This window comes from Callospermophilus lateralis, chromosome 5 (assembly GCF_048772815.1).
Source record: "Callospermophilus lateralis isolate mCalLat2 chromosome 5, mCalLat2.hap1, whole genome shotgun sequence".
Classification (NCBI taxonomy): domain Eukaryota; kingdom Metazoa; phylum Chordata; class Mammalia; order Rodentia; family Sciuridae; genus Callospermophilus; species Callospermophilus lateralis.
This window is the reverse complement of record NC_135309.1, coordinates 36,825,927-36,839,493: the sequence shown is the minus strand read 5'-3', so window position 1 is coordinate 36,839,493 and position 13,567 is coordinate 36,825,927. Positions and strand designations below refer to the sequence as shown.

General features: G+C 39.9%; 1 protein-coding gene across 2 annotated transcripts in view; it reads left to right on the top strand.

Annotated features, from left to right (window-relative positions):
- Vdac1 (voltage dependent anion channel 1) overlaps positions 1-10,859 on the top strand; it is a 28,916-nt gene extending 18,057 nt beyond the window's left edge. For both annotated transcript variants that reach the window (XM_076856471.2, XM_076856470.2), the window contains exons 6-9: positions 2,137-2,364; positions 8,547-8,697; positions 9,751-9,808; positions 10,675-10,859. In XM_076856471.2, the coding sequence (XP_076712586.2) occupies positions 2,137-2,364; positions 8,547-8,697; positions 9,751-9,808; positions 10,675-10,766 (529 nt within the window). In that variant the 3' untranslated portion in view covers positions 10,767-10,859. The remainder of the gene's footprint in view (positions 1-2,136; positions 2,365-8,546; positions 8,698-9,750; positions 9,809-10,674) is intronic.
- The last annotated feature ends 2,708 nt before the right edge of the window (positions 10,860-13,567 follow it).

The following is a 13,567-nucleotide window of genomic DNA, read 5'->3' as shown; positions in this document are numbered from 1 at the left end:
GTCACAATGATTGACCACACCCTTCCAATCCTGATGCCTTAGATTCTGACCAACCACTGCATTCACTGTGGCTTGGGAGGGGTCTAGCTCGGATAGTAAGGGGTCTTCTTTGTGGGGTGTGCCCTAGGGTTGAGTTACACTCACCTGTCCCTTGTAGTCTTGCCTCTTCTGCCCTTTTTTGGATAGAACTTTCTAAGATCAAGAGTCCCCCCAATAAAAGCTCACTTCCAAACGTGTTCCCTCTCTCTCACCAGCCTCTCGTGACTTTCTCTTGCTCTCCCTTTTGGGGAGCCTGAGCCTGAGGCTGAGAGCAGGGAAGCTGTCCTGAAGCTTGTGTAAAGGTAAACTGTGTCTGTGTTTTATCTGGTGTCCCTGCAAATTCACACCAGTGATCTTAAGTTCAGATGCCTGTGCTGGTCGGGGGCAGCACCACTTATTATAAGTTGATCAATTTGTTCTATAGTTCATAGTTACATACAGACTGAATTTTACTGTTTGTATCTCTATAGTATCATTTAACACATCCATTCCCCTACCCCCATTTTTTTTTTTTTTTGGTGAATTGTTAAGTCTAGAGGCTTTGTCACATTTGGATTCTGTTATGGGGTGCAGGGACTAAAAATAGAGGTAGTGCTGTGTGCTTCTGTTGCTTGTGGAATGCACACATAGGCCCTCTATTTGTATGATGTCAGCGTTATTCATAAGCCTACTTTTATAATTCCTCTTCATTTATTGGTAGAATATTATAATAAAGAGAAAATTCTCATCAACTATTTGGTGACCTTGAGGCATAGTTAGTACAGGAGAGGAATTGATTCCTTTTTTATTTTCAGAGTAATAAGTTGATTCTCTGGTGTTCAGAGATGATAATTTTTTTGTGTCATTATGAATTCATAGATTAAAACATACTCAATATATTTTAATCTACTGCCAATATTATTATTTTTTAAAAAATGTTTTCATTAGTGCATGATATTATTTTTACCAAAGCCCTTCCTTCAAAGCCCCTTCATGTGAGCTCTTCAGTCTTTTTGCTCAACCCCAGGAATGTTTAATAGCTGTGGTAGCTGGTGCAGGATCACCTTGTATATTTTCTGCCCAGACTTGTAATTGGACATTTCTCAAGGAGCAGTGGTTCCTCAGAGGAGGGAATTTTTTTAAAAAAATAAAATATATATTTTAATATCTTTATTTATTTAGGCTGTGCAGTCCTTGGGCGTTCGTTCTCAGCAGATCTGATTTCTCCTGTGGTCTCTGCTGAAAATGCAGATGGCTGCAGAATGGGGCCATTTTATAGCTGAACAACAGAAACAACCAAATGAACATCGTTCCTATTCTTTTGATAAATTCAATCTTTTTTTTTCCAATGTTTGCTTTTGGTAAAAGACAATATATTTGCTGGTAATATGACCCTTCTTTGGGGTTTTTGGTTCTGGAGGAACAGGCATCAAAGGCACTGAACTGGTCATAGACTCAAACGTGGCACCATTAGCCTGGACCTGGGGTCAGGTGCAGCCAACCAGGACTTCTGGTCCCCATGACTGCCGGGCCCCAGCTTCTACTTCAGCACCCAGTTCTCTGAATTATATACACAACAGGGTCTCACAAACATGGCCTTGAAAGCTATCTTACCTTTGTATTCACTTAGAAGGGATGTAGTATTTGCTTTTATACTTCCTGGCTGATCCACAAAGAAGATGACCATCTCCTTAAAACTGCTGTTTAGGTAGCTGCCTTCATGACAGATATATCTTTCCCACAGGTTTGGAAGATAGCAAAGATGCATCTGTTTCATAATTACATAGTAGTGCTCTGCCTAATAAATGCTTGTGTAGGCTGCTCCTTAAGCCTAAGGAGAGGAGAGAAAAGAAAGATTACCAAGTGCTTACTTTTCAGGTCCCTCTGCTGTGCTCTCACTTTGTTACTGTGCCTCTGCAGACTGGAGTCCAGTTGAAGAGAGGCCATATCCTGTCCAATGTGACCAGTAGCTGCTTACCAAAGACCTGAGGCCCTGACTTCATCTCCACCCCCTCTACCCCATTTAAACTGGGATTAAAAAAAGAAATTTGCATTCCTTGGCATGATGATACTAAGATGAGTTAGCTTCTGATTGTAATTTAATTTCTTTTCCTTCAGGAAAAAAAATGCTAAAATCAAGACAGGGTACAAGCGGGAGCACATCAACCTGGGCTGCGACGTGGACTTTGACATTGCTGGGCCTTCAATCCGGGGCGCTCTGGTGCTGGGTTATGAGGGCTGGCTCGCCGGCTACCAGATGAATTTTGAGACCGCAAAGTCCCGAGTGACCCAGAGCAACTTTGCAGTTGGCTACAAGACTGACGAATTCCAGCTTCACACTAATGTGTAAGTGTGCACATGCAGAGTTTGAGTGTGTCTCACAGGGGGGTGATTTTCATTTTTTTTTTCCCCTAAACACAATTTCTTTTCTTTTTTTTGTACTGGGGGTTGAACCCAGGAGTGCTTAACCACAGAGCCATGTCCCCAGCCCTTTTTATATTTTATTTAGAGATAGAACCTTGCTAAATTGCTTAGGGCCTCACTAAGTTGCTGAGGCTGGCTTTGAACTCCTGCCTTAGCGTCTGAGCTGCTGGGATTGCAGGTGTGTGCCACTGCGCTTGGCCTACGTGAAATTTAAAAAAAAAAAATTTTTTTTTTTAGTTATAGATGGACAGAGTATCTTTATTTTGTTTATTTATGTTGTGCTGAGAATCAAACCCAGTCACTCTTCCACTGAGTCACAACCCCAGTCCCCTAAGTGCAATTTTTAATCACTATAATGAGTGTTTTTTGGCATCAGATGAATCAAATGGCCTCGTGGCATTTTTTCTGTTTCTCACCCATCCGTTTCCTAAAGTGTCTTAGTTTCTGTTCTGTGAACAGCAAATACTGCCACTGGTGCCCAGGATGACTGATTGGTTATAACAAGACATGGTGTCAGTCCAGGGTGTGTCCCTTTCCTGCAGCATTCTGGACCCTGGAGGTCCTTTCAGTTTTAGTTAACAAAATGGGGGGACAGGATAGGGAAGATGAAGCTCTCTTGCTTGCATAAGCCTGAGGATCAGCTTTCATGCTTAGTGGAATACAGACATGGTAGATAGATTAGGAGGTGATTATCTCAGTGAAGTACAAAGGTCTTTTCTGCATTTTTTTTTTTTTTTTTTTTTGGAGGGGTACTGGCGATTGAACCTGCCCCAGAGGGTGTTTTACCACTGAGCTACATATTTACTCTTTTTATTTGATTTTGAGATGGGTCTTGCTAAGGCTGGTGTTGAACTTGTGACTCTCCTGCCTCAGCCTCCCCAGTAGTTGAGTAGGAAGCATGCAAACCACTGTGCCAAGGATGGTGGGGCATTTAAGTTTATTAATTAAGGACAGTGTGAGGAAGGGAAGAAAGGATTAAGCTTAGTGTTGAGAGAGCTCCTTATAATTAGACTTAAGAGTTGAAATAGAGTCATGATTTAGGTTAAAGCAAGCAAAGATTTTTTTTTTTAAAGATAGAAGGGGGAGAGAGAGAGAGAGAATTTTTTAATATTTATTTTTCAGTTTTTGGTGGACACAACATCTTTATTTTTTTTTAATTTTTATATGGTGCTGAGGATTGAACCCAGAACCCCGCACATGCCAGGTGAGCACGTTACCGCTTGAGCCACATCCCTAGCCCCAAACAAAGATTTTAATCATAAAAATATTCTTTTATTAGTTCCAGTGAGGAATGAACCTATGGTACTAGATGAGTACAGCTCTATTAAGTTTCTTTCTTTCCACTAGAGGTCACTACAGAAGTTTAAGAAGTCACTTCTTAAACTTAAGACCAATTAAGTGGCATTAATGTGTAAAATAATATTATTTATTTCTTGAGAACTTTTTTATCATTAGTTTAGAATTTGAAAATTTGAGTCTTATTTTTGGTACCAGGAATTAAACCCAAGTGTGCTTAATCACCGAGTCACATGCCTAGCCCTTTTTATGTTTTATTTAGAGACAGGGTCTTGCTAAGTTGCTTAAAGCATTGTTAAGTGGCTGAAGCTCTTTGAACTTGGGATCCTCCTGCCTCAGCATCCTGAGTCGCTGAGATTACAGTTGTGCTCCACTATGCCCAACTAAAAATTTGAGTCTTTTAAAACTAAAAAGTCAGAGGAAAAACTAATAGAGGCAGTTCAGGGATGGCCAGGGAGGTGAGGAGGTGTGATACAGAGGGGCAGCACCAGAGAATTTGGCGATGGAATTACTTTGTGTCCCGATTGCTGTGATAGCTACACAAATCTGTATGTGTTGAAAGTCATAGAAATGTGCATCAACACAGGTTGTTTTCCTTTTTTAAAAATTGTACCACTGGGGATTGAACCCTCGACTATTCTACCACTGAGCTCCATCCCCATCCCTTTTCAAAATTTTGGGACAGGGTCTCACTAAGTTGCCAAGGGTGGTCTTGAACTTGTGATCTTCCTTCTTTAGCCTCCCAGAGAGTAGCTGGGATGGGAGGTGTGTACCACCATGCCAGGCTGGTTTATTTTTTTATTAAAAAAAGTAACATTCAAAAAAGTCATAAGAAAAATATTAAGGCATTAGAAGTGTTTTTAAATTCAGAATTCTGGCTTAGAATGGTAAGTGCTTCCTCAGTTTGGAATTGGGAGTTGATACCAGTTCTAGGAGGAACGATGGCTATTGGACGTTTCCCTCATACCCGAACTTTGGTATTTTCAATAAGGAACAAGTCGACAGAGTTTAGTTTTGTCACTGGCATGGAGGTAGCTGGCCCAGCTTCTCGGGGCTGCCCTGGTGTTGCTGGAGGTCAGATGTGGAACAGACTTTTCTTTGTGCTTCCTGTAAGTAAATGTGAACAGGGAGTTCCTTCTGCTTACTGTTTTAAAAGCTAAGTGTAGGAAAGCAATATTGTAGACCCAGTTTTAGAATATTCTGGAAACTATGGCTTTTTTTAAAAAACACATATATGTCCAAGAAATCTCCCTATTTGAATATCATACTAAAGCCATTAGAAAATCTATTACTTTCAACAGGCTGCCATTCTGTAGCATGCTTGGGCTTTTGAGGAAGACAGAGTTCCCAGAGAATTTGTGCCTGGGCTCTCTCTGTACTTGCTGGAGGCATAGGGTCTGGCTGAGTTTCGGGGGGAAACGTAAAGACTTTAGAAGCATTTAGTGCGCATCTGCTTCAGGGAGAGGGTATAGTGAACAGCAAAGTGGAATGAAATAGCAAGAATTTGTAGTACTTAAGCCCTTTGCTGGTCCATCTCACCCATGCCCTTTCCACCAGAAGTACCCAAAGTGATGAGGCAGAACTTTGACATTGATTTTATGTTAAAAATGTTTGACAGTGTTCAGGCAAACTTGAAGACCAGTTGATGCTTGGAGGATGCTTATCCCCACCCCCTGTTTAAAATTACAGCATTAGCAGTGGTGCATGCCTGTAATCCCAGTGGCTCTGGAGGCTCAGGCAAGGAGGATTGTGAGTTCAAAGCCAGCCTCAGCAACTTGGTGAGGCCTTAAGCAACTTAGAACTTCTCTCTAAATAAAATATAAGAAGGGCTGGGGATGTGGCTCAGTGGTTAAGCATCCCTGGGTTTAATCTCCTAAACACACACACACACACAAAAATTACACCATTAAATATTTTCTTAAATTTTAATCAAAGGAGTCTGAGCCCATAGTTATGAAATCAAATGTACAGAGGTGCTTAGGAAAAGCACTGGTTCCAGCCTGTCTCCACCTGCTTGCAGTGGCTACTTGAACAGTTTATGTTTTCTATGGTTTCTGCTGTAGGAAGGATGCTTCTGACTGGGCCCTGGTATGTACTGTGCATATAAACAATAATCCAAAAGCAGTAATGGTAGACAGTGTGCAGACTGAGAAGGTTGCCTGAGAAGTAAAAGTGGACCTTCAGCTCTTCATGTACATTTTATGGCTGGCAGTGACCACACAACCACATGCATGCTATTCTGCAAGTTCTCTGGGTGGGGCAGACTTCCCAGTCAAAGAACTTGAGCAGCACCCCCAAAAAGGAGGAGGAGGATCTGAATGACTTGGGATGGGGATAGGGAGGAATTTCCAGTGACTGGAGTCAGTACAGTATGTTTGGAAAAGAGAAGAGAGTTTGGCCAGGTGGGATTTCATTTAGAATATTTTTGTGAGATAGAAACATTTTGTAACATAGCAAGAAACTCCCTTTCAAATCCTATAGGGCTTTCGATATTGCAGCGCTGGGAGGGGGTACCCAGGATTGAACCCAGAGTGTTTGATCACTGAGGCACATCCCCAGCCGTTTTTTTTTTTTTTTTTTTTTTTTAATATTTTCTTTAGAGACAGAGTCTCACTGAGTTACTAAGTGCCTCGCTAATCTGCTGAGGCTAGCTTTGAACTCTTGATCCTCCTGCCTCAGCCTCCTGAGCCTCTGAGATTATAGAGTATGCACTACTGCCCCAGCAAATTTTGTTTTCTTTGATAATTTAGAATTCTGTTGGTCATTCATCAAATTTGTGAATAATATCTGGTAATTTTCTAAACTACTAATATATATCAGCCTTAAGATGCTGATTCATTTGAATTTTCCTATGATATTGAATTCTGCAAGTTCACTATTAAAACTATTTGTTGTGTGATGTGAATTTATTATACCTCTAAAAGTTAGGTAAAATTTGATTTTGGGGGGCTGGGATGTAGCTCACAGGTAGAGAGCTTGCCTAGCTTGTAAAAGGTTCTAAGTTCAATTCCCCAGAACACCCCAAACAAACAAACAAATCCATAAAATTACAAGACAAACAACATACTGGGAAAAAAAACTCTTGTTTAAAATTTGTTTTGATTTTTGTTTCGTTGATACTAAAATTTATATAAGACATGAAGTTTGAAACTTGAAACCTAAATGATAAAAAGTCAAGATAGTTAACTATCATTGATAAGTCTGTAACCATCATCAGAAACTTTACATTTAAGAATCAAGCTGTTTAAGAGTCTGTCAGTCAGATGCTATCCATTAAACTGCCTTCTATAATCCATAATTCTTTTACTTTTTTAAAAAAATATTTTAAGTTATAGATGGACACAATAACTTTATTTTATTTATTTATTTTTATGTGGTGGTAAGGATCAAACTTAGTGCCTTACACGAGCTAGGCAAGCATTGTACCACTGAGCCACAACTCCTGCTCAATCCTTTACATTTTTTAACTCAAAGACAAATATGTAAGATTTATTAACTTTTTTATTTTCCAAAAGTTCTCAGAATGATCAGAATCATCCTACATGGAAAAAAACCACAGTTGGGTAATCTATTTTCCACAAATGAACCCCTGCTTATATTGTGAGGTAGCAATCAATGACCAAATGGACATATGTGGTGTCCTACTCACAAATGTTCCCTCTTCACGTAAAGAGCATAAACAAAGAGGGGTCAAAGAGTCCACTTTTTATTGATTCATTGACTCCTGGTGTTTGTATAGCATGTTAAATGCATGATTTCAGTTTAATAACAACAAAATAACCAATATTTAGTCTGAAAAGTAATTATATGTTCCCCATAGCAGAAATTGGCAACTTCTAACACAATCTCTAGGAATAATTCAAAGTCCTGAACCATGTTTAGAAAAACATTTTTAGCAGTCTGTGCAGGATTTAGTCTCATTTCATCATTGGTGATATTTGTGCTGTTGCTGCAGGAACTTTAGATTCTGCTGCTGCAATTTGTGTGTGTGAGTGTGTGTGTGTGTGTGTGTGTGTGTGTGTGTACCAGGGATTGAATTCAGGTACCCTCGACCACTGAGCCATATTTCCAGCCCTATTTTGTATTTTATTTAGAAACAGGGACTCACGCCATTGCTGAGGCTGGCTTTGAACTTGCAATCCTCCTGCCTTAGCCCCCCGAACCTCTGGGATTACAGGCATGCACCATCGCACCCTGCTTCTGCTGCTGCAACTTTTAAGACTGCTGTGAAAGGATCATTCTCAGAAACACTGAGAACTTTGTACAGCAGGGGCAGTTCTGATGTCAGCATGATCTTAAAGGAAACCTTTGACATGGTGGAACAGGTCTGAACAGATACCAGACACCCACTTGGCCATATAGCCCCACTCCCTCTGCAGTGAGGAAATGTTTCTTCCCGTCCCATTTTTATGATAGAATCATTTATAAAAGAAATGACAAGAGCAACAGAAAAAATAAATCACTCAATCCCAGTGTCCTTGTTGTTGCTTCTATTTTAAAGAACATTTGGAAGCAAACTTCAGGTTCTTGACAGCTCTAGTAGTTGACTGGACTGCCTTTGGGTGTTCCCAGTGATGGTTGAAATAGCTCCTACTTTCTGAGCCTTCCTGACTCTGGTATGTTTCCCATTCTTATTAGGCTTATTATAATTTAATACCTGTTTTTTGAAATTTGGTGATCTTCTCCATACCAGTGATGGATTCTGTGCATTTCCAGCATCCCTGCTTTCTGGTTGATAAGGGGCAGCTCTGAATGGACTCTTGCCCATTCCTTGGGCAGCTTGGCATCTGTGTTGTACTTATTTGCAGGAATGACGGGACAGAGTTTGGTGGCTCCATTTATCAGAAGGTGAACAAGAAATTGGAGACGGCTGTCAATCTCGCCTGGACAGCAGGAAACAGTAACACTCGCTTTGGAATAGCAGCAAAGTATCAGATTGACCCTGATGCCTGCTTCTCGGTGGGTACCTGTGGAACCCCACAACTCCCAGGATTGTTGGAGTTTTGTACTTCCACTTAGAGATTTTCTCACTGTGGAAAGAGTTCCACATGAGTATAATTATAATAGCAATAGTGCTTATTGTGGATACGAGGCATTGTATGGAACCTTTTACCTGTAAATTATTGCATTTAATTCCAGTTAAGATAGATACTGACTTGCTTTTTTAAAGTCATCTCTGTTTTTACAAATGAGGAACTGGAGGCTTAGGGAAGCTAATTAAGTTGCTCAAAGGCACTCCAGCAGGAAAGAACTGGATTTGACCAGACAGCCTCGCTATGAGCTTCTTCCTTTAACCAGTTTCGGTCCGTAATACAAACTATAAAAGGGGGCACCCTTTTACAGTTTGTGTTATGGAACAGGAACCAGTAGGGCTTTAAATGTTTATTTTCACTCTCATTTTCCATTCTTGTTTTTAGTTCTTGCAGTGCACATTAAGAAATCAGTGGTCAGTTGGTGTCTTGCTCTTGAGTCCTTGAATTGGTGTACAGTGTTTGCAGTAAATTCTGTTGGGCTCATTTCTGTGGTCATGGGGCATTGTAGGCTTTTTGGGGGTGGAATGAGGAAGTTTCATGTTGCAGAATGGTTTCCGCTGGTTTGTGTAATTTACAGACAGTCCATTTAAAATCTCCTGAACAGGGAATTGAATTTGGCTCTCTTAACATTAGGCACATTAAAAACAAGGGAGAAAGGGCCTCATTGTTTGGAAGTTATGAACAAAAAGAAAGAGTTATAAGGGACAAAGCCTTCCAACAGCCTTCATTCTTTCTGCTTTGTTCTTATGAAGAATGCTAGAGTTCTTAACAATTCAAGCAGGAAGACACATTACCTACATTTGAGATATTTCATATTTAATTTTAATTTAATGAATCCTGTAAATGAGGCAGTTATGAAAAAAGATGATTTGATTCTGATGCCCTGAGTTGGTTGAATAAAAATCTCTAATTACTCATTTTGAAGGTGGAAGTATGAAACACTTAGCTTTTCACATGCTCTTATCTTTTTTCTATCTAGGCCAAAGTGAACAACTCCAGCCTGATTGGTTTAGGATACACTCAGACCCTAAAGCCAGGTATGTGTTGCTTGTGGGTGATGTCAGTTCTCGGTCTTAAGAAAATTGTGATGCTAGCTTGTTGATTTATGCTGTGGCTTATAAAATGCCTATATAGGACATTATACAAGTGTGTGTGTAAAGTTTTATGATTAAATGTTTATAAAGGAACTGCAAATTGAAAACACTTGAAGAATTTGAAAAATAGTAATCAGGAGGAAAAAAGGCCGAGATTAACATATGTTACAATTTTGGTTACTTTCTTCCATCTTTTCTTCCAGTGTATATAAATAATGATACTTATTTTCAGCAGATTCTGAAAAACTAGCCTATAAATCATTCCTGTTGTAGAAAGAGAAATAGGAAAAGTGGTTTGCAGGTTGTCTTCTGTATAGTCTGCTAGATGTGTGAGAGCTCTAGGAGATAATTCCACCTTTCAACCTGGGAAGGCTAGGTTTATATGATGTTAGAATCAAGTTACTCCTGGGAAAATCAGCCCTTTAGATCTAAGATTACAAGCTCCTCTTGGGAAAATCACTTGGGAGTGTGTGCGTGAGCATGTATGTATGCATGCTATACATGTGTGCATGCTGTGGAGGTGAGTGTAAGACTTCGGGACTGATTTGGGTTGGGATTCCCTTTCAAGGCACCATTGCTGAAGAAGCCTACTGTGCAGTACCTGCAGTAGATAGACTACTTGTAGCTGGGGGATGATGAGAGGAGAAGGAAGTAGAGTTCCAGGGTAGATTTAGACAGGCCTTCTGGTCTGTGGAATAATGGTAATTTTGTTGTATAAGCTCACTGTAAGATACAGATTCTGAATTTGGTGTTAACCTTTTTTCCCTTTTCTTTCTTCCGTCCTTCCTCCTTTCCTTTTCCTGCTGCAGGTATCAAACTGACACTGTCAGCTCTGCTGGATGGCAAGAATGTCAATGCTGGTGGCCACAAGCTTGGTCTAGGACTGGAATTTCAAGCATAAATGAATACTGTATAATCATTAATTTTAAACTATTTTGCAGCATAGCTACCTTCAGAATTTAGTGTACCTTTTAATGTTGTATGTCTGGGATGCAAGAATTGCTAAAAATCATGTTAGACCTCCAGGTGAAAGAGGATTCAGCTTTAAAGTGTTACCATTTCAGAGGTACAGAAGAAATCGAGTCCAAAAAAAGGTCCTTTCAGCTGTAGACTTGTGTGTGTGTGTGAGGGACTTGGTGACCCCTCTAGAGATGCCAGGTTTACTTTTTTTTTTTTTTTTTTAAATCTAGAAATGGCTGCAAATGGAAGCTGATAATGTATAGGCACTTTGTAAATCTGTATTGAGTAAATGAATGGAATTGTGACTTCCTGAAAATCAAACCTTGGTTTCCTAACCCTAATTGATGAGGAGCTCATTGCTTGGTGGTGTGTACAAACTCATCTGAAAGGGACTTTTTTAGACAGACCTTCATAACCTTTTTCCACTCTAGCCCATCGTCACCTCTTTTACACCAAAAGTAGTCTGCAGGGTGTGGTCACTGTTTCTTTTTTGTGCCATTTTGGAGTGGAGAGGGTGGACGTGATGAAGCCAATAATTCAGGACTTAATTCCTTTTTGTGTTGTGGTTTTCTTGCCCTTGCACCAGTGTCTGAAATAGCTTCCAGGAGCTCCAGCTATAGGCTGGGAAGAGTCTGCGTGATTGTAATCACACAGTGACAACACTAGGAATCTAAATTGGACTTCTGTTGTATTCTCACCACTCAATTTATTTTTTAGCAGTTTAATGGGTACATTTTAGAGTCTTCCATTTTGTGTGGAATTAGATCCTCCCCTTCAAATGCTGTAATTAACAACACTTAAAATAAAACTTGAATAAAATATTGAAACCTCCTCCTCCTCCTATTGTCCTTATTAACAAAAATGTATATGAGGGGTTGGGGATGTGGCTCAAGCGGTAGCGTGCTCGCCTGGCATGCGTGCGGCCCGGGTTCAATCCTCAACACCACATACAAATAAAGATGTTGTGTCTGCCGAAAAACTAAAAAATAAATATTAAAAAAATTCTCTCTATCTAAAAACACACACACACACACATATATATATATATATGAAGAGGGTGCTTGTTTAGATTTGTTCTTTGTCCCCTTGCTCTGTACTGTGTGTGTGTGTTTTATTAGTTTTCTCTTGCTATATAACTATGGACTTAACAGCTTAAAAGAACACTCATTTCTGTCACAGTCTGCAGATCAGAAGAACCCTGGCACACCTACCTGGGCTCTCTGCTCAGGTTCTCACAGTGTTAACCAGCGAGAGGCTTGTGGTCCTTCTAGACCTACATAGATGTGGTAGATTCAGTTATTTTTGCTTGTAGGATAGAGGTCTGAATTTCCTTGATGGTTGTCAGCTTGGGTTCACCCTCAGTACTTTTGAGGTTACCAGCATACCTTACCACATGGTCCCCTTCATCTCCAATGCCAGGAAAACAAAACAAAACAAAAACTCTCATGTCATATTCATCTTACACTTCAAATCTCTTCCAGGAGATCCCCATCCCTTTCAAGGTCTTAGTGGATTAGTTTAGACCCACTGAGAGTAATGTTTTCATAAATTTAACTGTGGGGTAAAGTAACCTAAGCATAGATAAAAATACCATCATATCCACAGATTTTTCCCTGTGGGTCATGGAGGCACTCATTTTGGAATTTTTCCATATATTTGTGTGTGTGTGTGTGTGTGTATAACTTTATTATGATGGATAACTCACACAAAAAAGTGTAATGAACTATCCAACTTCAGCAAATACAAACATTTTTTAGGCAGACTTTTTTTTGTTGTTCACTAGTGACATTCAAAACAGGTATCAGAATTATTTTTAGCATTTTGTGTAACTGATTACCCAGAACTGTGGGCCTTAGTGTTTGTCATACTATCTTCATCAGGTTTACATGGACTTGCAACTTGTTTCTAAGTAAATGTTTAGAATTTTTCCAGAGATTCTGGTAAACAGGTTGCTGAGTGTATCCGGACAGGTGCCAAGTATAGTATTAAATATTTTGAAGTCTATAACTGCCCTCAAGATGAGGGAACATTTTGCTCACCAATTACTTAATAAGTGTCTGCCTATTTTGTATGCTGTGTATTGGAATATCCTATGCAAAAATGAAAATGTCTTGAGTATATAATATTAGTTAAGAGAACTGGAAACAATCTGTTATGAAGACAAATGAACAAAGTGGACAAAGGTTCAGAGAAGAGGATTGAGGTGTGTTTATTACAGGAAAAAATCCTATTTAAGTCTAAAGCAATTTCCAAACAAGCAAGAGCTACGATTGAGAGGTTTAATTGTTAAACTGAGTGTTTTCTTAAAAAAAAAACACACACAAAACAACAAAAACTTCATTTATTTATTTTTGCAGTACTGGGGTTTCCATTCAGGTGCTAGACAAGAGATCTACTATTGAGTTACACCGCAGCCCCCCCCCCCCCCCCCCCCCCCGCGCGCCTTTTTTTTTGTACTGGGGACTGAATTCAGGGGCACTCAACTAGGAGCCACATCCCTAGTCCTATTGTGCATTTTATTTAGAGACAGTGTCTCACTAAGTTGCTGAGGCTGGCTTTGAACTTCAATCCTCCTGTCTCAGCCTCCTTAGCCAATGGGATTACAGGGGTAGGTCACCATACCCAGCACCCTTGGCCCTTTTTATCTTTTGTGTCAGTAGCTAGGGGGTGGAACCCTGGGCCTTGTATACGCTAGGTAAATGCAGTATACAGAGCTCATCCCTAGTCTGGGGGGTGTTTTCT